The sequence below is a fragment of the Dermacentor albipictus genome, chromosome 3 (genome assembly GCF_038994185.2).
Source record: "Dermacentor albipictus isolate Rhodes 1998 colony chromosome 3, USDA_Dalb.pri_finalv2, whole genome shotgun sequence".
NCBI classification, from domain to species: domain Eukaryota; kingdom Metazoa; phylum Arthropoda; class Arachnida; order Ixodida; family Ixodidae; genus Dermacentor; species Dermacentor albipictus.
The window spans coordinates 17,077,261-17,100,081 of record NC_091823.1 but is presented as its reverse complement, the minus strand read 5'-3'; the positions used below and the strand labels follow the sequence as shown (position 1 = coordinate 17,100,081).

The following is a 22,821-nucleotide window of genomic DNA, read 5'->3' as shown; positions in this document are numbered from 1 at the left end:
AAGTTAAAATTCTAAGGATGGATGCTTCATGACATTTAATGTTCTTTTTTTTTTGGGTAGGTGAAGAGGGGGGGGGAGGCTATTTCTAGTTCAGCTGCCACTAGTGGTCTAAATGTGTGGCTTCCACACTTTTGATGCCTTTAGTGCAATGGCAATTAGGAAACCTTATCTTCACCCGTTTATTTATTTTTGTTTCTTTGTTCATGCTGTTTACTAAGGAAATTAACCTTTTGTTCGATATTGAAGCAAAATTATCTTTATTGGACATAGATGTTTTCCAGTTCAGCTGTCACTAGTAGTGAAAATGTGTGACGTTCACACTTTTATTACCTTGCATGCAGTGATGATTATGAGACCTTATTTTTACTTGGTAATCTATCATTATTTCTGTTTTATGCTTTTTATGAATGAAATTAACCTTTTGTTCAATATTGAAGCAATCTTGTTGACTGAAGAATTACTGCACTTTAGGAAAGCTCCTGCCGTAGCTGACATTAGGTTAGTCCCAAATGGTGAACTTATACATGGCATTCTATAGTATAAACTTCATTGGATGTAACGTAACCATAGGTGTGCTGTTGGCCTAAGATTTATCGTATTTCCTCAAATCTAAGCTACTGCAGATGTAGGTACCTTATTCCCACAACAGGAGAGCCAGAATAAAAAAAAAAAAATATTGAGTCAAAGATAAAGGAAATGTGTTATGCATGAAATCACCACTTTTAGTTTCTGCTTTAAATTAATGTGAGCTGTCAGCTTACATGCTGGTGTTGTGGAGGAGTCTAAAAAAGTGTGGGCACTGCTATTAGGCTTGATGGAACTGAAAGACAGTTTGCTAAGGGATACTGGCACGAAGGAGAGTGTCATATCAAGTTGCAGTATCGAGAACTCCATCTCTCTGGACTACAAGAAATAATAATAATAATAACAGCAACAACATAGCTAATCACTGTTTTTCTCTGAAATCTAAAATTTGCTGTTTAATTTTTAATTTTCTTATGGAAAATTATGTATTTTTCTTGGAGTTTATATTTTTACTATTTGCTTGAAATTTAAGCATGTTACCCTACTTGGGTCTGTAGTTGCGTGAAAAAAAAAATGGAAGGGTTAAATTTGAGTATGTACAGTACCTGGTGGGAAAATTATCTTTTTTCAGGTATTACTGACTCCAGAAATGCATAAGTGCAAGGCAGTAGTACAACTAATCTGCAAATATTGACTTGCGAATGCTTTTTTGTGGCAATGTACTGCCTCGAACTCACACTCCATGTTGACAAAAGGCAGCGGTGAAAGTGTACATGCAAAACAGAATCGTTTCTGGAGCTCTGCTTTGTGCAAGCAGCCATACAGATTCCTTTCATAAAGATGCACGCAATTATGTATCCTTTATATGCACAAAACCTTTTTTCTTTTTTCTGTTTGTGAGGGTTCGTAATATGGTGGTGGTGTGTTATATATAAGGGGAAGGCAAGGGAGGGGGAAGTTTATATGGTAAGTCCTGAGCTATCTGCTGCTCAGTGAGATGGTCGTGTATCGTCATGTTCAGTGTTGCACTTTCACTTCTACATTTTCAAGGGGGAGCTCATTACTAGTCAACAGCTGGATGGAACAGGGTGGATCGGCATTGTACAGGTCAGTTCGTATATTCGGCTTCTTACATCTGTTATGCAGAAATCACCTGTTGGACTTAACTCTTGACAGTACGAAAGTTCTGCCACATTCTATATACTTCTGTACTCACAGCTGGAAGGCTTGCTAACTGTATTCATTTGTCATCTCCCACAGGATTACCTTTACATCCACCATTCCTTAGGTCGAATTAATGAATTTTTAAAAGTGGACAAGCACACACTTCAAGTGGAAGGTGTTGTCACCCTTGAAGAAGGTCAGCATGCTTTCTCAAGTATTCATGCACATGTTTCAGCATGAGGACTTGCGTTGAAATGAGTTGAATTTTGTGTCACATGACTATTTATTGAGGTTTGCATAAGGGTGTTTAAATAGTATGTTGAAAACTTTGCTGAGGGCATCAATTAAAAAAGTGTGCTTGCTCATTGTATACTTATAGTTATTAAGCTTCTGCACAAAATGCTCTATTCAAGACACAAGTAGTGTTTGCTGCTGTGTTGATACATGTTTGCTGTGCAAATTAAATGTTGAGGACCAGCAGCTTCTTGCAGGTCATATTGGAGGTGTGTATAGGTAATGTCATGCGTGCCAGGCCAACTATTGTGCTGTTTTGTTAGCTAAATTTTGTGATTGGGATGATTGTGCGTAAACTTCAATACACTTACAAAACATTTCAGATTCAGGCCAGAGTGTGTACTTCAGTGATGGAGAGTTTCTAGGTTTGATAACAGCCATGCGAGATGTAAGTCCTTGCATTACCTCTTCCAATTGTATGTTTTTTTTTCTCCTTTTTTCTAGAGATGTTGTGCATGTTTATTACAATGTTAAAGCATCTCAGCCTTGCTTTGTTTTTTCTAAATCAGTGAGGTCTAATAATTATGGCTTGTTTCCAGAATTTCAGCTAATTGACAGTTTGTGGTGTTATTGCAGGATGGCTTTGTGATCCGCACATTTCGGCCATCAGCCCTGCCTATGACCTGCTCGGTAGAACTGAATTTAAAGTTGGCACGTAAATGTGTTGAAATATTTGGATCTGGTGTCTTCACTGAAGAAGCTGAAGGCTGCCTTCTTGGTAAGGCTGTAGGGACTTTTGCTCTGCTTCAAAAATTTTGTAATCTTTTGTGGGGTTCTCACACCTGCTCTTGGGACAATGGAACGACAACACAGTAGTGCAAACAGTCACAAGGGCATTTATTGCACCTTTCATAGATCAATGCCTGCTAGCCGAGTTGCTATCCACAAAACATGCCGATGGGCGCGCGACAAATCTAGAAGTCAGACTCACCGCGACCGGATAGCGAGTGAATATGTTCGCCCCATGCTGGATCCCAACAACGCCTGGTGGTTCGCATGTACGGTCACGCGAACGGTGGCGCATTCCAAGGCAGCCACGCGAGGCGGTCTCGCAGAAGCATGGGTCGGCGCGTGCGCGGGACGTCCACGCTGTTCGCCGATCCGCCGGGAAAGAGGAAGAGCCTTTCTTTCTCGCGCCTAAGCAACCCCGCCACAGCGTAACACTCGCACCATCTCTCGCACTGCGCCTCAACCACTCCGACCGCCGCGGGCGCCAGGCCACGCGAGCCGTGCGGGAAAACATCATATCAGGGGACACGTGAGAGTCGCGCATCCCCACACTTTGTTTTTTCAAATCAAATCAAACTTATTCATTACAAAAAAGGAAACGGTTACATTTTTGGTTTACCGACAAGGGTCCCAAAGTCAAGGACTGTTACTGGGACCCTCGGTGGCTAACTATAAGAAAAAATTACATCGATGGCACGACAGAAATAAAATTTACAAACTGTACACTGAACGAAACAAACAAATAAAGTGCAACAACAGAAACGTGATTAGGACTACAGTGTACATTATTACTATGAACAAATAAATACAAAATCGGTGTACAACAGAACCTTTAAATTACATAAAGAAGGAATGGAACGAAATATAGAAAAATATATTTGGCAGACCCAAATGAACATAAAGTACAAATATCAGTTTGCTAAAAATAAAAAAAATAAAAATATAAAAAATTTCAACTGATATAAAAAGCAAGAAAGTACATAAAAAGAAGCATTTATAAACAAAATGACTAAAGGCAACGGCAAGTATGTGGATGGCAACACATAGGAAAAATGCTGATAAGAGTTAATAAATAAAACATTTGGAACCATAATTGCATCAATGCGTCAAAAGGAAATCATTTAGGGATTTTTTGAAGGCATAGAACGAAGGGAGTGATTTTATGTTTGATGGTAAACAATTCCATAAGATATGCCAGCAAAAGATAATGTTAGTTTACCGTAATTCGTACGAACACGAGGCAGTAAAAAATTTCTGTTTAAAGACAAACCTAGTTATATTGTAGTTATGTAAATCATTTAAGTCAATGAAATCGTAAAGCGATTGGTTGTTAAGTAACTTGGAAAATAAGATGGTTAAGTTATATTGAAGCAAGTTCACAGTGATTAAAATTAGGTTTTGACGGAGCAAAATAGATGCACTTGACTCGCGAGGACTGCTAGTAATGATACGAATGGCCTGATTTTGTAAATGCTAAACTGATGACAGGTGACAATTGCACGTGTTACCTCAGGCAGCGATTCCATAGGTTATATGACTATGAATAAAAGCAAAGTAAAGAAGGCACGGGCTTTTATTAGAGCGTGAGTGCCAAATGCCGTTGTTTTCTTAATATTGTTAATGTGGGAGTTAAATTTGAGGTTAGCATCCAGGAGTTCACCGAGAAGTAGAACCAAGTCACCGGCTGGAATTTGATGAGAACTAGAGAAGAAGTTGGGACCCTGTGGCCACCACTATTGAATATTATATATTTAGTTTTCTTGGAATTAATAATTAGGTAATTACAGTGACACCATTCTATAACGTCAGTTTGCACAGTATTTAACTTTGATAGTAATGAGATTAACGATGTGTCTGATAATGATAAGGTGGTGTCGTCGGCGTATAAAATGCAGTGAGATGATTATAAAAGGTCGGGTAGGTCATTAATGGAAATAATAAATAGTAATGGACCGAGAATGGACCCCTGGGGTACGCCTAGGTTAATTATTTTAGTTTGAGAAAGGGCACCAGCTACAGAAACCATGTACTGCCTATCCAACAAATAGCTTTTCAATAGAGTTAAGGCGGGACCAGTAATACCGTATGCTTCAAGTTTGGTGAACAAAATGCTGTGATTAATCGTGTCAAAAGCTTTAGTGAAATCTAAAAAGACAGAGCCAACGAATTTACCACAATCTATATACCACAAAATATATGACAGCTGGCATTCCAAGCTTGTTCCTTTTTTTTTTTGCATAAGCACTAGCTGGGTTGTCCAAGGATGAGGAGTTTATATTATGGTTCCTCACTTTCTGCCTCTTGCACTACACTTTTTTGGCAGACTTGGGATGTGAAGAGGAGCCTGTGATCATCACCAGTGGAAAAGAATTTGCTCTTGTGAAGACAGCCTCTGGAAAGGTTAAACCATTTTCTTGCGATGTACCAGATGTGGAGAAACAGTGCATGAGGGAGCAGTAACTCTGGCTTCTTTTATGCCAGGAACATGTGCATGTAATGCACCCGCTTGCTACTTCTGCAACTTTAGGCCATGTGTTCATGCAGATCCTGTACACAGGCAACGCTCAGAGCCTTGGCATCAAGCAGACTGGTACTGCAGCCGACAAGTGGGCTGAGCTGCCCATCACAAAATGCCCCAAGATGACGGAATGCTCAGTGGGGCATGATGGCACCCACGCACTTCTGGTTTCTGAGAATGGGGCAGTGTTCTTTGTGGGCGCTGCCCGACGAGGGGAAGATGGAGATGTTGGTAAGCCTACCCTTCTTGGGTTATATGCATAGCAGGTTACACACGTAAGAACATGTTAAAAACATAGACATTCAGACTGCTCTCTGAAACTGGGCTTAACATGTTCAGTGAGTAGGTGGTCTCAACGTGGACCAAAGTGTGCCAAGTACATTTGCATGCACTGACTTTGTAAAGCTGAAGAGGAAGGTTCTTTCTCATTTCCTTGTGCACTTGGTGCTACTGTTACCTTCAGTGGGTATCGATAGTGCAGCATCATGTGCCGTCTGGTTGTAGCTATCCCAACTACATTTTGAGAAGTTATTACATTAACAGGATTTTCATGTGGGGAAGGCAAGATTCAGGAGAGGTAACAATGTAAAGAACACCTCTTACAAATATTTCGCATTCTGACTGTTGAACTTGCAGGAAAAGGCAGGCGTCAGCCTAAGCCTATGAAGCCCAAGAAGATGTTGAAGATGGAGGGTCACTTTGTTGTCGCATCTGCCTGCAATAATGGTACCAGTGCCTTGGTCACTCGCAGTGGGGAGCTGTTTCTCTTTGGGAAGGACAGCAGCCATGCTGATCGCATGACAGGTGCGTGCTTTCAGTCCTTGTTTCTTTTTTCATGACCTGGTCTGAGACGTGTTGGATGGGGTGCTTTCTCTATGTATTGTGGTATATTGACGGCAATGCTTTCACTTTAGAAGGTGAAAACTGTTTAGCAATTTCTCACTCTTCGTTGAAAGTACTAAGGGTTTGTTTGCTTGCTGTTCTTAGTGATGATTCAGCAGTGACACTGCCTGCTTGTTCTCACCAACTCCCTGGCCACATGGCCGCTTCTGGGATTCCACAGAGGCTGTGTTGCTAGGCCATGCCATCAGCTTTCACCAATGCAGCCGTACATACTTCTAGCTGACCTCCAACATTGAGACAGCAAAACATGACTTGAAAAGAATGATTGGTGCAAAAGCATCAAATGGCCCATTGAGCGAAAAAGCCGGCATCTGTCGTATGTAGCAGCAAAATGACAGGTAAATTCTTATTGGCTGCGATGCAACGTCACAAGCGGTCGAAAGGGAACAGCTGCTGCTACAGTAGAGCTCCATGTGTTGTATGAGGGGGAGTGCATCACTGCAATGCCACATCACCCTTGCTCTCGCTATCGGAAGCCTGTGTTATCTGCGCATTCCTTGCCTGTGCAAGCTCTCGCTTGCATTCTAACTGCGCCTCAGTAAGGCCAATTTCTCAATGCACTCACTTGCCCGTGAGGAGTTCATAACTCGAAGGGCCACTCAGCAGCGATCAATTGGACATTAATGCTTTCGCATTGACAACTCGTAAGACGTGCTTAGGTGTCCTCGGATTTTTTTTGTATTACTGGCTAAAAGAACTGCGCAAAGAAATTGTGGTCCATTTGAGTGAGGTATACACAAGATAACTTGTATTTTATAATTACTTATTGATAATTATGTTTCAGAGCAAAAATTCGGGACTCTGATGCATGTTGCATTGCTGGTGTTTCTTTGACACTTGATAATGAGCACGCCACTGCACGCAATTGCTGCCTGAAAATGGTTGTCGAAGTCTCTATTACAGCTTCGCTGTAAAAAGATGCGGAGCACCATTCAAGTCTTTTGAAGGTGACAACAGTGAAAAAAACATTTAGTTACTTTTTTTTTTATTAGAATGTATTGCTGTTGTAGCGAAGAGATTGTAGAAGAGACGCTAGTGGGTTCAGCGCTACTGGCTCTAAACGCTAGTGGGTCGAGCGCTCCTGCTCAGCAACGGCTCTCGTGCTTGGAAGCTCTGACTGCCCTGCCCGTCGACGTTGCGCTGCTCCCGAGCTCTGCCAAATAAACACCTTTAGAATTGGTGGAGTGTGCGGGGTAACCTCAGACGATCATCCTGGAACTCCGGTCCCGTACCTTACCATATACCATGCCCCAAGACGCCTCCCAGCAAACGCCTCCTCCTGCACCCACTGCGTGTCCCGGGGTGCCTCGTCATCGCGACCCTCCTATCTACACTGGAGCGGATGACACTGACGTGGACGAATGGCTCACGGTGTACGACAGAGTAGGCGACCATAACAAGTGGGATGAAGCAGCCAAATTGAGCCATGTTCTTTTCTACCTCGCTGGAGTGGCCAGCCTGTGGTATAACAACCACCAAGCAGAGTTCCAGACATGGTCGGAATTTAAGACTTCCCTCGCCGATGTGTTTGGGCGCCCTGCTGTTCGCAAGCTGCGTGCCGAGCAACGTTTGCGAGAACGAGCTCAACAGCCAGGCGAAACGTTCACCAGCTATATCGAAGATGTCCTGGATCTATGCAGGAAAGTCGATTCGACCATGGCGGAGTCTGATCGCATCCGAAACATACTGAAGGGCATCGAAGACGACGCCTTTAACATGTTGCTGGCCAAAAGTCCACGCTCTGTGGCTGAAATTGTCACACTGTGCCAGAGCTATGAAGAACTCCGCAGGCAGCGGTCACTGACCCGTCGATCTCTACCGCGTGACGAACACCTCGCTGGTTTGGCTGCCATGTCCAACCAGGCAGCATTGCTCGCAGAAATGAAGGCGTTCGTCCGCGAGGAAGTTGCCCGGCAACTCTCGTTGATGGATTTTGCACAGCCGCATTCGGTACACGCGCCTACGCCAAGTTTTGCGCCTCCGCTTCGCCGCGTCATAGCGCAAGAATTGCACGAGGTTTTGCCTGAGCACCACCAGCGTGTTCCTGCGGCTGCGCCCCACGGCTACGCCGAAGTCATGGCCAAGCCCCAACAGATGCCGACGGCTGTGCCACTCAGCTACGCGGAAGTCGTCACCCAGCCTCAACAACTCCCTCAACGGGGACCTCTCACGTACGCCGAAGTCCTCGCTATGCCCCGACAACAGCCGGCTATGCAATCACTTCACCAGGCGCCACGTCCAACGCGTCCTTCCACATGGATGGGACCTGCCGCAACGACTCAGTGGCGTACAGCGGACAATCGACCAATATGTTTTGCGTGCGGCTATGCAGGCCACGTCGCACGCTACTGTAGTCGCATGCAGTCGCCTAGCGCTACACCTTATGGGCCAAGTTCTATGGCGAGTTCTCCGCGCCCTTATTACGATGACGAACCTCGGGCTGCGTCACCACCATTCCGCCGGTCCGCTAACATCCGCCGCTCAACTTCTCCACGCCGACGCTCCCCATCACCGATGCGGCCTCGTCCCGAAGCTCGGGATGAGGAAAACTAATCGTCGCAGTCCATGAGGCAAGGGCTGCGACGCCGTCGAAACGCGGAAGTCCTCAACGTAGCCCGACCAATGTGATAGACGTGTTAGTTGACGGTGTGCGCACATCTGCCCTCGTGGATACCGGAGCCGCTGTATCAGTTATGGACGCAAAGCTTTGTCGCTTCCTTCGAAAGGTTACGACTCCCATTGGTGGATTCGCCCTCCGCACAGCAGGCGCACAGCGTATTCACCCGATTGCGGCGTGCACCGCTCGTGTTCTCATCGAGGACGTTGTATACGCCGTCGAATTTATTGTGATTTCCTCGTGCTCCCACGAAGTTATCCTAGGGTGGGACTTTCTCGCCCGCCACGATGCCGTCATTCATTGCGCACGGGCCAAACTAGAACTGTCGCCGATAGCAGATATGACGCTTGCCGATAATGCTCCTTTTGCGAACAAACTACTCATCAGGCACGACACAAACGTTCCTGCCAACTCGTCAGTGATTGTGTCAATGCAGTGCAGCAGCCTCTCTGACGCCATCGCACTACTTTCTCCGTCGGGCCGCTTTTACACTCGAAAACGTCTGCTGCTGCCTTTTGCGACTGTGAACGTCAAACAGGGCTCCACAGCTATTTTTGTATGTAACCCCTTCTCATACCCTGTGATGCTGCTTCAAGGCGAATGTCTTGGCCACGTAGAAGTGCTCGACGCCGTACAAATTACGGATGTTCCCGAAGACACGTCCTGCGCCAGTTACAACACGCTCGGTTCTCTGTCGACGTCCGACCCTTTGCCCACAGGTGTGTTCGATTCATCTATTGCCGATGGCCTCACCCCACCTCAGCGTTCACAGCTTCTGCGCATCTTAGAAGAATTTCGTTCTTCTTTTGATGTCGAGCAACCTTCCTTGGGCCGGGCGTCTGCTGTCACGCACCATATTGACACTGGCTCCCAACCACCATTGCGGCAACGACCATATCGCGTCTCTGCGATGGAACGTCGTGTGATTAATGAGCAAGTGGACGATATGCTTCGCCGCGAAGTGATCCGACCCTCGAACAGTCCATGGGCATCCCCTGTCGTCCTTGTTACGAAAAAAGACGGCTCCATACGGTTCTGTGTAGACTATCGCCGCCTGAACAAGATCACTCGCAAAGATGTATACCCGCTGCCGCGAATTGATGACGCCATCGATAGCCTACAAGGAGCAGAATTCTTTTCATCTCTAGATTTACGCTCCGGCTATTGGCAAGTACCCATGGCTGACGTCGATAGGCCGAAGACAGCCTTTGTCACACCCGACGGCTTATACGAATTTAACGTCATGCCGTTTGGACTTTGTAATGCGCCAGCAACTTTTGAACGCATGATGGACACAGTCCTCCGCGGTTTGAAGTGGCACACGTGCTTGTGTTATCTCGACGACGTTGTTGTTTTTGCCTCTGACTTCACCACGCACCTTCAACGCCTACGGCATGTTTTGACTTGCTTAGCGAACGCTGGCCTTCAACTGAACCTAAAGAAGTGCCGATTTGCAGCGCGGCAGCTTATGATACTAGGCTATGTCGTCTCGAAGGATGGAATCCTCCCCGATCCAGCCAAACTTCGTGCCGTAGCTGAATTTCCTAAACCGACGTCCGTCAAAGAATTGCGCAGTTTTGTAGGTTTGTGTTCCTACTTCCGGCGCTTCATTCGCAATTTCGCCGCCGTCATATCGCCCCTGACGAAGCTCCTTGGCAGCAACGGACCTCTCCATTCGTGGTCGTCCGAGTGCGACGGGGCGTTCACTAAGCTTCGTCGTTTGCTGACGTCTCCTCCCATTTTGCGCCACTACGATCCAACGGCACCTATCGAGGTACACACAGATGCCAGCGGTGTTGGCCTCGGCGCTGTCTTAGCACAGCGCAAAGAAGGGTTTCCTGAATATGTTGTAGCATACGCAAGCCGTATGCTTACTAAAGCCGAGACCAATTACACCGTCACGGAAAAAGAATGCCTGGCGATCATCTGGGCGCTTACCAAGTTCCGGCCCTATTTGTATGGTCGCCAATTTGATGTCGTCACGGACCACCATGCACTATGCTGGCTGTCGTCATTGAAGGATCCCTCAGGCCGTCTCGCCCGCTGGGCGCTTCGCTTACAGGATTACGATATCCGCGTACTGTACCGCAACGGACGCCAGCATGCTGATGCTGACGCCCTCTCACGTTCTCCCTTGCCAGACGACAATGCCTGTTGCGCAATATCCCAGCTTGACGTTTCTTCCGTCGACATTGGGACCATCGCTTCTGAGCAGCGCAAGGACCCCTGGATTGCCTCGATCATAGACTGCCTTGCTGATCCGTCATCGCAGCCAACCACTCGTGCATTGCGCCGTCAAGCTCGCCATTTCGCCATTCGCGACGACCTGCTTCATCGACGCAATTACACCTCTGACGGCCGCCAGTGGTTATTAGTTGTACCTCGAAGCCTGCGTTCTGAAATCTGCGCATCGTTCCACTCTGATCCACAGTGTGCGCATTCGGGACTTTTCAAAACCTACCAGCGCCTCCGACGACGCTACTACTGGCGAGGAATGTACAACTACATTCAAAAGTTTGTTCGTTCATGCCCCGACTGCCAGCGCCGAAAATCTTCACCCCACCTCTCGCCAGCTGGCCTGCAGCCTCTCCCCTGCCCTACCCAACCGTTCGGGCGCGTTGGCATCGATTTGTATGGACCACTTCCCCTGACGTCGGCTGGTAACCGCTGGGCCATTGTGGCAGTAGATCACCTTACACGATACGCTGAAACCGCCGCTCTCCCAGCAGCTACAGCGCGCGATGTTGCATCATTCCTGCTTCGCCGATTCATCCTGCGGCATGGTCCACCTCAAGAATTGCTCAGCGATCGCGGACGCGTCTTCCTGTCCGAAGTAGTTGAAGCGATTCTCAAAGAGTGCCATGTTGTTCATCGTACGACTACGGCGTACCACCCTCAAACGAATGGCCTCACAGAACGCTTCAACCGTACGCTCGGCGACATGCTTTCAATGTACGTTGCCTCCGACCACACGAACTGGGACGCCATTCTGCCATTCGTCACCTACGCGTATAATACCGCTACGCAGAGCACCACTGGATTTTCACCCTATTTCTTGCTGTATGGTCGACACCCTTCGCACACCATCGACACCATTCTTCCGTACCGGCCGGATGCATCCGAGTACGTCCCTATTTCTGACACGGTCCGATATGCAGAAGAGTGCCGTGACCTCGCACGGGCCTTTACTTCCGCTGATCAAGAGCGCCAGAGGAGCACTCGCGGTGACGCCACTGCCAGGGTCACCTTCGATCCGGGAGCGCTCGTGTGGCTCTCAGTCCCTTTAACTGCCCCTGGCCTCTCATCAAAACTGGTCCCTAAGTATGAAGGCCCTTATCGTGTTCTCGAACGCGCATCTCCTGTAAACTATGTCATCGAACCAGTTGAGCCATCTGAAGACATGCGCCGCCGGGGACGAGACATTGTCCATGTCGACCGTTTAAAGCCTTACTACGACCCGCTCATCGTGACGAGCTGTTAGGTCGCCGGACGGCTCCCTTCTCGCTCCCGGGGGGTGGTTGTAGCGAAGAGATTGTAGAAGAGACGCTAGTGGGTTCAGCGCTACTGGCTCTAAACGCTAGTGGGTCGAGCGCTCCTGCTCAGCAACGGCTCTCGTGCTTGGAAGCTCTGACTGCCCTGCCCGTCGACGTTGCGCTGCTCCCGAGCTCTGCCAAATAAACACCTTTAGACTGTCGTCATCTCTATAGTAATAAACTCTTGCTATGAGAGTGTTGTATAGCTTGTGCATTGTTGGTCTGACATACTTGCATATATCTTAGCATCTTTACCTTGATTACTAAGTTACAACGGTAAAGTGGCATTTGTCACTGGTTTGACACTTCATTTCTCGTGTTTTGGCAGGTCTAGTGACAGGCTTAAAGGATGTGGCTGTCAGTCAGGTGGCCCTAGGAAAAGCTCATGTGGTGGCCTTGACAACTGATGGCCGTATTTACACTTTTGGCATCAATCATCGTGGCCAGTGCGGCCGTGAGTTTTCCTATTCATCGAGCAAAGATGGTGAGTGCACTTTTTATCTTCTGTAATCTTTATATCCTATCAGAAAGAAAATTTGCTGTTGCAATATCTTTTCAAATCAGTGGTTATTATGGCTGGTTTGTTACAAAGGTGAAAAGCTTTGTCTTTGCCTAAACTCATTCGTTGCTTAATCATCATGATCAGATGTGCACATGAGCATGTACTACACATAAGTGGACAAAATGGCATCTCCTGAAGTTTGTTGAGTTGAAAGGCACTTTCATTTACCTAAACATGTAGCAGGCACTGCACTTTAAACTATAACATCTCAGGTCATCTGAAAAATTGTACTTAACAGGTGTTTCTCTTCATTACTTGTAACAAAATATTCTTGTGCACGTTACTGTCAGTTTCTGTAACACTAATAGAAATCAAAATGATTAAGTCATTAACAGGCAATGACAGACCTTATGAAAGTGGAGGCAATAGAACGGAGAGTGACAATTCTTGCTACACGACACAATAAGCAGAGCAACATAAGAGTGGATGTCCTTGCCATTCTGAACATTTATTTTCAGAAGAGGAGTGTTAGCGGTATCAATTGTGTATGGCAGTGGAATGAGCAGGTGCACAGCAACAACATTGTCAATGACTATAGATACGTTCAATTCACCTGCACTACCTGAACCAGGTGATGAAGTGCTGCACCCTGCCATTTGTTTCAGCGGTGCAGCAATAGCGCCCTCTGAACCATGCCGTTCATTTTAAAAGGTGTAGGAAAGGTGCAGGGCTGGTTCACTATTGTGCTGCGCCCGCTCTACTGTCGGTGCCAACTTGGTGCAGACATGCAGATGCGAAGCAGCAGCGCAGCAGACGACACAGCACACATGCACAAGGGCCATTAAAACCCCTAAAACCTTGCTGCTTATGTATGCTGCAATGTCTAAGCAAGTATATTTACGCCTCGGAAGCTATTCAGGACCTCTCAAACTTACATACTTTGCACATTAGTTGGAAAAGTACATAACACCTGCACGCCGTCTGCACCTTGGCATTTGTTTCAAGTGTCGGGGTGTGCTTGCATTGAAGAAATAGAGCTGTGCAATTTCTGAACTTCTCGTGAACCGCCGTGAACTGGTTCACAGTGGTACAGGCAAATAAATCGAATGGACCTTATAGCAAGTCAGACATTAGAAGAGGTGCACTGGCAAAAACAATACCGTATTTTTCCGCGTGTGACCCGCTATTTCCTATAACCCACACCCCCTTTACAACAGCCCGTAAAGAAAAATTTGTGCATAGCCCTGGGAAAAAGTTGACAGTCACTTAAGTATCCTTACATGGTTTGAATGCGAAAGCATCAGGACTTGTCTAAGTTATCACCTTAAATTAAAACTGCACCTAAATTCACTTTGCTCTAATTTGTACCAACCTTAATCCACTTTAATCCACCGTAATTCAATTTTGCAAGTGGGCCAGGTTGCTTTTTTTGGTGTGGGCCAGGGCGTCTGTTCGATGCCATGGGTTTTCACCGTGGCAGTTTGCAGTGCGAGCTGCAGCAGGTCCAGCGCTGGGAATGTGATGTCATTTTTTGGTCATGTGGGTTTCGGTACTATCGTACAGTAATGCCAGATGCCGGATTTCTCGCTTTGTGGGGCATATAATGCTTTTGCATTAATGACTGCAAACCGTAAAACAGCGCTCAAATTTTTGCAAAAACAGTCTCTATTCACGGATGCACGATTCATCCACGTCATATGTTCGGGCAGTGTCTCTGTCCCTCCCCCCCTTTGTCTTTGGTGATGCTGATAGAGTTGGATTCACACGACGGACGTGATTGCAGACAAATCAATCATGTGACACCGAATGTGAATCAGATCACTTCGCACCTAACATTCACACGACAGAGGGTGACAGTGCAGACCGAGCAGCTGTTGCCTGGGCAATAGCGTCGGAGCAAATGTGGTTGAGCCGAAAATACCAAGGGAGCGCCGTGGGAGTGGGCGACATATGATCACATGATATGCAATCTGCAATCGCAAACTCAAATTGCGATCAATATGCAGGGGTGGGGAGAGGTTGAAGTTCCCAAGCAGATAACAGAACCTTGAATGGCAGAGAACTTTGCTTTAAGGTGTGGCTTCACAGTAGTGTGCGCCATAATGCCGTGAAGCCACACTTGAAGGCAAAATTCACATATTTATTTATTTCAAATACTCTCGAGTTCAGATGGCATTACAGAGAGGAGTGGGAGAGAAAAAATATACATATGCAATTGGTTCAAGAAGAAGCACTATAAACAGCAGATTTGAATTTGCCAGAGTCTGAAATAAATACAATGGTGGCAGGGAGGTGTTTCCAGTCGGAGCTTGACGTAGGGATGAAAGAATCGCTAAACGTATTCGTATGAGAAACAGTAACTTCTACTTTATACTTGTTATCCAACCTGGATAAAGGTAAGGTGGGTAGAGGAAAGACAGCTTTTTCAAAACAGGGTTATATTGGTAAACTTTATGGAAGAGGCAAAAACGGGAACACTTGCGACATACTGAAAGATCTGAAAGGTTTAAACTGATCTTCATTGATGTGACGCTGGCATGACATGAATAATTGGAAAGAATGAAATGAGCAGCTCTTTTCTGAATACATCCAAGTGTGTTAATAAGGGTGAGCTGACAAGGGTCCCAAATAGCAGAGGTGTATTCCAGTTTCGGTCTAGCAAGTGTTCTATAAAGAGAGTTTAAGAGAAGATGGTGCAGAGTGAAAATTCCGACAGAGATAAAGGTAACCAAGCACGCGGTGTAAGCACGCGGTCGTCGGAAGCTGAGTGCTCGTTGTCATGCTAGAAATGTACTAGTGAGCTGTGTGCTCGTAAGCTGTTTGCTGTATGTTAGTCTTGCGGGCTCCATAAGGGAGTCGCGCTAGACTGTCGATGTATGTCTTATTCAAAATGTAAATACTGCCAATAAATCCTGCTCGCCTAGTCCTGTCCTCCCAAGGTCCTCCCAACGACTACGACCGCTCCAACTCCGACAGCGTGCGACAAATCTAGGAGTCCGACTCACCACGACCGGATAGCGAGCGAATATGTTTGCCCCATGCTGGATCCCAACGCCTGGTCGTTCGCATGTACGGTCACGCGGATGGTGGCGCATTCGAAGGTGGCCACGCGAGACAGTCTCGCAGAAGCATGTATCGGCGCACACGCGGCACGGCACGTCCGCACTGCGTGCTGTCCCGAACCAAAGAGACCAAGTGCCTTCTCTTCCGGCGCCCAAGTAACCCCGCCTGTCGGCGGCGTTAGCAGCGCAACACTCGCGCCATCTCTCGTACTGCGCCTCAACCACTCCGACCGCCGCGGGCGCGAGGCCACGCGGCGAAGCCAGATTACAGAAGACGCGCTATGCGGGAAAAACATCCGGGGAGGCGCGAGAGTCGCGCATCCCCACATCCCCCCCAACCATAGATCACTACATATTCCGGCAAAACATGTCACACGGTCTAACATCAACGCGTGCTTCGTGAACAAGATAGTACATGCAACAGTGGCCGCGCTGAGGAAATGTCCACACGCTGTCCATAGCATGCGAGCCGACATTGTCTTTGGGTACACCGCTGGCGTCTGCCGGTCACAGCAGAAGCTTTGCAGACTCGACGGCACGATTCCAGGCCAGGGCTCCGGAAACGGCGATGCAGTAGTCGGAACGAGTAATGCCCCAATCACTGGCACGCGCCAGAAAGCTTTGGCGCGCGCTGAAGGGTCAAATGCGTCAAAAGCGTCGGTTGGGAACACGGCGAAGCGGAATGTCGCGCAGCGATTATATCTACTGCCGATGCTAGAAGTTTGCCGACGTGCGGCGAAGCTGCACCGGCGTGCACCAATGAGAGGCTGTGACCCGTCGCAGGCGTCAACCAATCGGAGGCTGTGAATCCTCCGGCTGCTATGCCTATGATGGCCGACCGTGCGAAGGCGCCGGCACCAACGATCGTCCGAGTTTTTTGGACGTACGGCGCACGCGACAGTGTTCCTAAAAGACAGTGTTGTAATAGTAGGCCGACAACGACACGACCGACCAACCGACGACCGTGGGTTGTGGCAGTGCGACGTGGATCCGAAGCGACTTCGAACAACACCGACTAATCCAACCTGCCCACTGGGTTCCGCCGGGCTCGGTACGATCGTCTGCTAAAACAGCCAACCAAATCATGATTGCCGCAACGTCTGTGCTTGTATGTGCATTTTGTTGTGCTCAAAACGAATGGAAACACGTTTACGAGCTCCGAAGTCTGGATAATCAACACTCGACTATCGCCGATGTTGTTTACGTTACGCGTAGGCTTAGCGCGTCCATTGAGTTCGTAACTGGCGAGTGAATGAACTCACCTGAGAAACTCTGTCGAAGAAAATGAATTTTCAGGTCCGTTTGGTGCTGCAGTGATTTAAAATATGGCACTCTTGACTTCGCGTGACCTGTGATGTGGTGAATGAACCGTGTGGAAGTTGGGTTGGTCAACCGCGGCGTGTTTCGTGTAGTGTCGGTTGACTCAAGTTTAACGGGCAAGCTCTGCGCTGTTTCCAGTGGTAAAGATAACTTCCAAAAGCGAAATACACTAGTAGGCGAACTATTGGAAGTACTTACATAATCAGCCGCGCCGCCTGTTTCAGCTGACACTGCGCTCTTCCATTCGGCATGTGAATCCAGTTGAGTAGAAGTTCTCTGTACTCATTCACTCACTTCTTTCAAGTGCGTCCGTCTTTTGGGCTAGTTGGGGATAAATCGCTCGTGTAGCAATCAAGAACACTGATGCACTGAAGCATACGTGACAACGCAGTCATGTTTGAGTCAATGTGTCGTTATAGTTGAGCACTGCAAAAAGAAATTATCTGTTTGCAACGTGTGCCCTGTGTGCAGTGCATAGCAGGACCTGCATCATGCAAAACCTGTGCATGTAGCAGCGTATACCACGATTGCTTCGATGCCCGCTTCAGAAGCAGCAAGTACTGAGTCAATGAAACTGTAATTGATTTTTTATCTCACTTTTTGCTTATGGAAAGTGTAGATGGTGTGAGTGCATTGTGGGGAAGGTGAAAAGGTGTCATCAGTGTTTTGTGCAGTCAGTATGCTTAAACTGCTGGAATCCCTTCAGCTTCTACTAAAATGTTTCTTGCTGCGATACTATAAATTGTAGTCAGGACACAGATCTACTCAAAACCAAGTTACTAATGCATCTGCGCAGAATGTGTTTGATTAACAAGTTAACGTTTCCACAACAACAATATGCCGATGCACAGTATATGTACTTACAATAAATACATTCCGTAAAGGTGAACGACTGGGCCTACAATATCAAACTTTGTAGTAGCACCGTAAAAAGTGCTGCCATGCGTATCAGCCACAACGAAACTGCTGCACGTCCAACCTTCTTCCTTGGAGGCACTTCTATAAAGACTGTTCGGGCCCTTCCCATTCTGGGTGTAGCATTTAGCTGTTCTCTCAACTTTTCCGCACATGTCACCAGCACTGTATGTAAGCACCGGCCCATTCTTGGGTTTGTGTCCTGTGTCTCCCTTCCCTGATGACCTAAGGTTTTCCGAGCACTCTGCACTTCCATCATTCTGTCACCACTTGAGTACTGCTCATCAGTATAGTTCCCATACCAAACTCGCGACGCTAACAAACTTAAGCTTGTTCAGCGCCGGACAATACGCACCCTTTACTGCCGTCTTTTTGGTTGTCACAAGCTCATGCCAGCCTTCGAGGATTGCCTCAAACCCCTCAAGTAGCACACCCTGCAATACCAACGCAACGTTGCACTAGTCTATACTGCAAGGTGCTTGACGACTCTCTGGACAGCACTAGTCTATCTTCAGTTCGTCTGAACAAGTGGTCAGCGCAGCCTGAGCCCTCATCGCGCCTCTATGGCCCGACACCACAACTCCATGATTATATCTGGCATGCAGAGCTTTCTCTCCACTCTCCTGGCGATTTGGTTTCTCCTTCCTTGGAACCAGACTGAATTGGCACTCCTGTGTGTTGTGCTCCTGTCAAATGTGTGCATGTGTGCTGTGCTGTGTTATTGAGCAAGTGTGTGTGCATGTGGAGGGAAAGGAAGTGTCTTCTGTATCCTGCCAATTCCTGCTCTAGATGGCTGGTTATCAGATCCTCTAACATACAGGCATCAGCCTTCTTTTATGCATTGCATATTGCAATCACTCACTTCAGCCCTTGGGCCCGGCTGGGCAGCCACCATTTAACCACGTGACGTGACGTCACAACAGCCGGAGAAAAAGCTGGGCCCCAACTCGCGTGGTCGCGTGCGGCCGCAGCCACCACCTGACTCCCGCGCCTCCCGCTAGGGGCGCTGCGCCGGCGCGTGACGTCACGAAAGAAAAGCTGGGCCCCAACTGGCGCGGTCAGGCGCGGCCGCATATTGCGCGGCTGCGCAATATGCAACGCACTTTTGGCTTAACCAAGCTAAGCCTGGCCATTTTTTTAGTCTGGTGTGCCAAGTTACCACTAAGATTATTATTATTATTATTATTATTATTATTATCACTTTGACCACATTTATTGTGTTGAAGCCAGCGTGACACATAATTCAAAATATTTCTGGAGCTTTGTGGGCTCTCTCTTCTAAACGGAGTGCCAAAGATGTACGTCTTCTTCATGAAAATAGTGGTGTTGTCTTGAACACTGCTGATGCCTTTGCAGAACATTTCTGTTTGCTATATGGTGTGAAATATGCTTCAAGTAACTTTCCTTCTCAGTCTGGCGCAGTGTATGCTAACAGTCAATGAAAACTTTGTTTTCAAGAATATGAAGTGCCTTAAACTTTGCCTTAAACTTTCCCTTTCTTGTGGTGTTGATGGTATTTCCTCCACAGAGATTAACCCTTTAAGCCGCTGTCTACACAATTGGGCTCAGCAGGAGCGTGCATCAATAGCAAAAGCACTGATGAAAGTAATGGTATTTAAAATGTGTTTCATACATCTTGAAACACTTATTATTGGAACTGTGCTGCAATTTTGAATAACGTGCAGAATGTTTTAACAAAATGAGTGGGAAGGTAGACGGCTGGGTGTTGTTACTCTGTGTCAGTATGTTGTATGTAGCGGGTTCACTTCTTTCATTGTTTTTACAATGTCGTGCACCAGGCATAATTTTCAAGTGGCTGGATAAGTGCTTTTCAAGCTTTTCAAAACATGAAATAGTACATGTTCTCATATTTTGTGTTCCTGTAGTGAGTTTTCGCATAGAGTCGAAATTTTGTAAACTTGACAAAACTCACTAAACAGTTGAAAATTCTTAATATTTGCTGCAGCTGTACACTTTCTACGATTCTGAGGATGCAAGAGATGTGGTGAAACCAACTTTTCAATCAACAGGAGAAAGTGGTGTCTGAAAGGGTTAAGGCGTATCGAAGCATACTTGTTCCTCGTTCTCACAAGCATCTTCAATAGTTCCCTAAAGTCTAGTACCTTTTCTAGCACTCGGAAGGTAGCATGAACATTGCCCATGCACAAATCAGGTGCTAGATGTGCAGTTACTAACTGCTGACCTATATCTATCCTCTTCAGTGCGTCAGGTGTTTGAATCGATATGGGATTCCTCGCTTTCTGTTAGTGCTAAGAGCATTTTAATAAATGAACAGCATGACTTTGTGTGCCGACAACTTAAAACTATTTCAGACTGTCAACAGTGTTCACCACTGCATCGACTTCCAAAAAGACATTTTTTCACTCTCAAACTGGTGCAGAAACAATAAGTACTCTTAAATGCTTCCAACACTATGGCATTAAGTTATATGCACAAAACGCACCATGTGAAATTTTGATACACCCTACTTGATGCTCCACTCCTTAGGGTCGATGAAATGAAAGATCTTGGTGTGTACTTCGACAAAATGCTAAGCTTCTCTTCACACAGATAATTACACAAGATGCCTTTCACGCTCTTGGAATTGCATGCCGTATATTGCATGATTTTCACTCACCTGTTGTGTTTCTGAAATTCTGCTGTGTGCCTTCAACTACTAGAGTATGCCTCTGTAGGAGGGGGGCGCAATGAGCAAATCTAATTCTGACCTCACTGAACGCATCCAGAATAAATTGATATCTATCTTAAAGCACCACCTTTGCCATTCTGGCGACCACAGTTGAGCCTTCTCAAATATACTTCAACTCGCACCTCTAGATTCAAGTCTTAATTAATCACACCTTTTGTTCCTGTATAAGGTGGTCCATGACATTATACATTCCTTAAAGCTTCTTGATCATATGGATTTGTTTGTGCCGCAACAGTATACCAGGTAGCATTCCACATTCGTTGCCTGGGCTTGTTACAAGATTGTGCTAATAAGACTCGACTCCAAAACATGCTTCAGAGTTCATTTCCTGTGTTTTGTGTATCTGTAGATAATCACGTAGGATTAACTCCCTTTTACTTTTCCGCGTTTCCTTTTTTCCCTATTTGTTTCTCTTTCTTCCATTTTCTTGTCTACTACATTCATGTTTCCTGTACATTTTGTCTCACATAGTGCTCGTTAAGTGCACCAGTACAACGGCTCTTTATCTGTTCCTGGGCACTACAATAAAAATTTGAATGATTTATTATTGTCGTAGTATAAAATTGTGCTTTTTAAGTATGTACTAGTATACTATTTCGGTGCAGTAGCTTTTGTGCAATTAAAAAAAAAACATGAATTAAGGAGAGAGAGAGAAAATGATAAATGAAAGGTAGGGAGGTTAACCAGGACTGAGCCCTGTTGGCTACCCTACACTGGGGAAAGGGGGACGGAAAGATTAAAAGAAAAGAAAGTGCACTGGGGATATCAGTCGGTCACTCAGCCCGGATCACAGACGCTGACTCAATCCGGTATCTTTCAAATATCGCAGCAGCGCTTTTGTGGCCTTTTGTAGCTGCGATATGCGAGGCCATGGTCCCAAGGTCTTGTTCAAGGTGAACGGCTTTCCATCTAGCTGATTGAGAGCTGTGCAAAGGTCTTGCCTTTCATCTTCAAAAGATGGGCAGTAGCACATTAGGTGTTCTATGGTTTCCTCGACACCGCAGGCATTGCACTCGGCGCTATCAGCCATTCCAATCAAAAATGCATATACATTGGTGAATGCGACGCCCAAACGTAACCAGCACAGCACTGTTCCCTCATTTCGCTGAAGACCTGGTACCAGCCGCAGTTGCATAGAGGGATCGAGGGAATGCAATTGATGTTGAGTGAATTCAGGTGTGTGCCACTTTTCCAATGTCAAAAGAGTGCGCTAGCTTGCCTAAGTGTTGGGCTGCGTTTGTCCGCGATAAAGGTATAGAAACAAGGGTTGCTCCTTCGTGGGCTTTCCTAGCAGCTTCGTCAGTGAGGTCGTTGCCGGAGATACCGCAATGACCAGGCAGCCACTGAAACACGACGTCGTGTCCTTTCATGATCATGTGATGGTGCATTTCTCGTATCTCCGACAGGAGTTGTTCACTGACCCGCGACGAAGAGATGACAGAAGACATTGTAAGGCCGCCTTTGAATCGCAGAATATTGCCCACCAATTAGCTGGTTGGTTATTAATATAATCAACGGCACCTCGGAGGGCAACAAGCTCCGAACCGGTCGATGTTGTCAAGTGAGAAAACTTGTATTGGATGCTTAGTGATCATGATGGTATAATCACTGTGCTGGTGGAGCTGGTCTGAGTGGAAGAACCATCCGTATATATGTGGACTCGATCAAACTAGAAAGTGCGCAATCAATCCAGAGCTGCTTGCTTCAAGGCCAAGGTAGGCAGGACGGTCTTCTTTCTTATCCCTGGAACCGTAAGACGCACTTGAGGTTGTTTTAAACACCACAAAGCTGAGGTTGAACGTGCTGAGGGTGTGAAGCCCGATGGTAAGGAGGCACGATGGATGCTGACCTTGTTGGAGAAGGACGCCTGTGGTCGTCGTTCTGGCATGAATTAAGAAAGTGCAATAATATGCTATGTGCCTGATCATATGCATTGTGCTATTAATTTCTTTTGAGTTTTAATAATGGCTGGCTACTGTATGTAGTGTTGTGCAACAAAATAATATGCCACAGCAATTATTGCGTGCCT

The 22,821-nt window shown here is 46.6% G+C and overlaps 1 protein-coding gene across 1 annotated transcript in view; it reads left to right on the top strand.

Moving 5' to 3' along the window:
• The window catches only part of hiw (MYC binding protein highwire), a 287,002-nt gene that overhangs the window by 18,382 nt on the left and 245,799 nt on the right, over window positions 1-22,821 (top strand). The window contains exons 7-14 of the mRNA XM_065451052.2: window positions 1,576-1,632; window positions 1,786-1,885; window positions 2,307-2,371; window positions 2,560-2,701; window positions 5,036-5,112; window positions 5,257-5,461; window positions 5,867-6,034; window positions 12,612-12,767. Coding sequence (XP_065307124.2) covers window positions 1,576-1,632; window positions 1,786-1,885; window positions 2,307-2,371; window positions 2,560-2,701; window positions 5,036-5,112; window positions 5,257-5,461; window positions 5,867-6,034; window positions 12,612-12,767 — 970 coding nt within the window. The remainder of the gene's footprint in view (window positions 1-1,575; window positions 1,633-1,785; window positions 1,886-2,306; window positions 2,372-2,559; window positions 2,702-5,035; window positions 5,113-5,256; window positions 5,462-5,866; window positions 6,035-12,611; window positions 12,768-22,821) is intronic.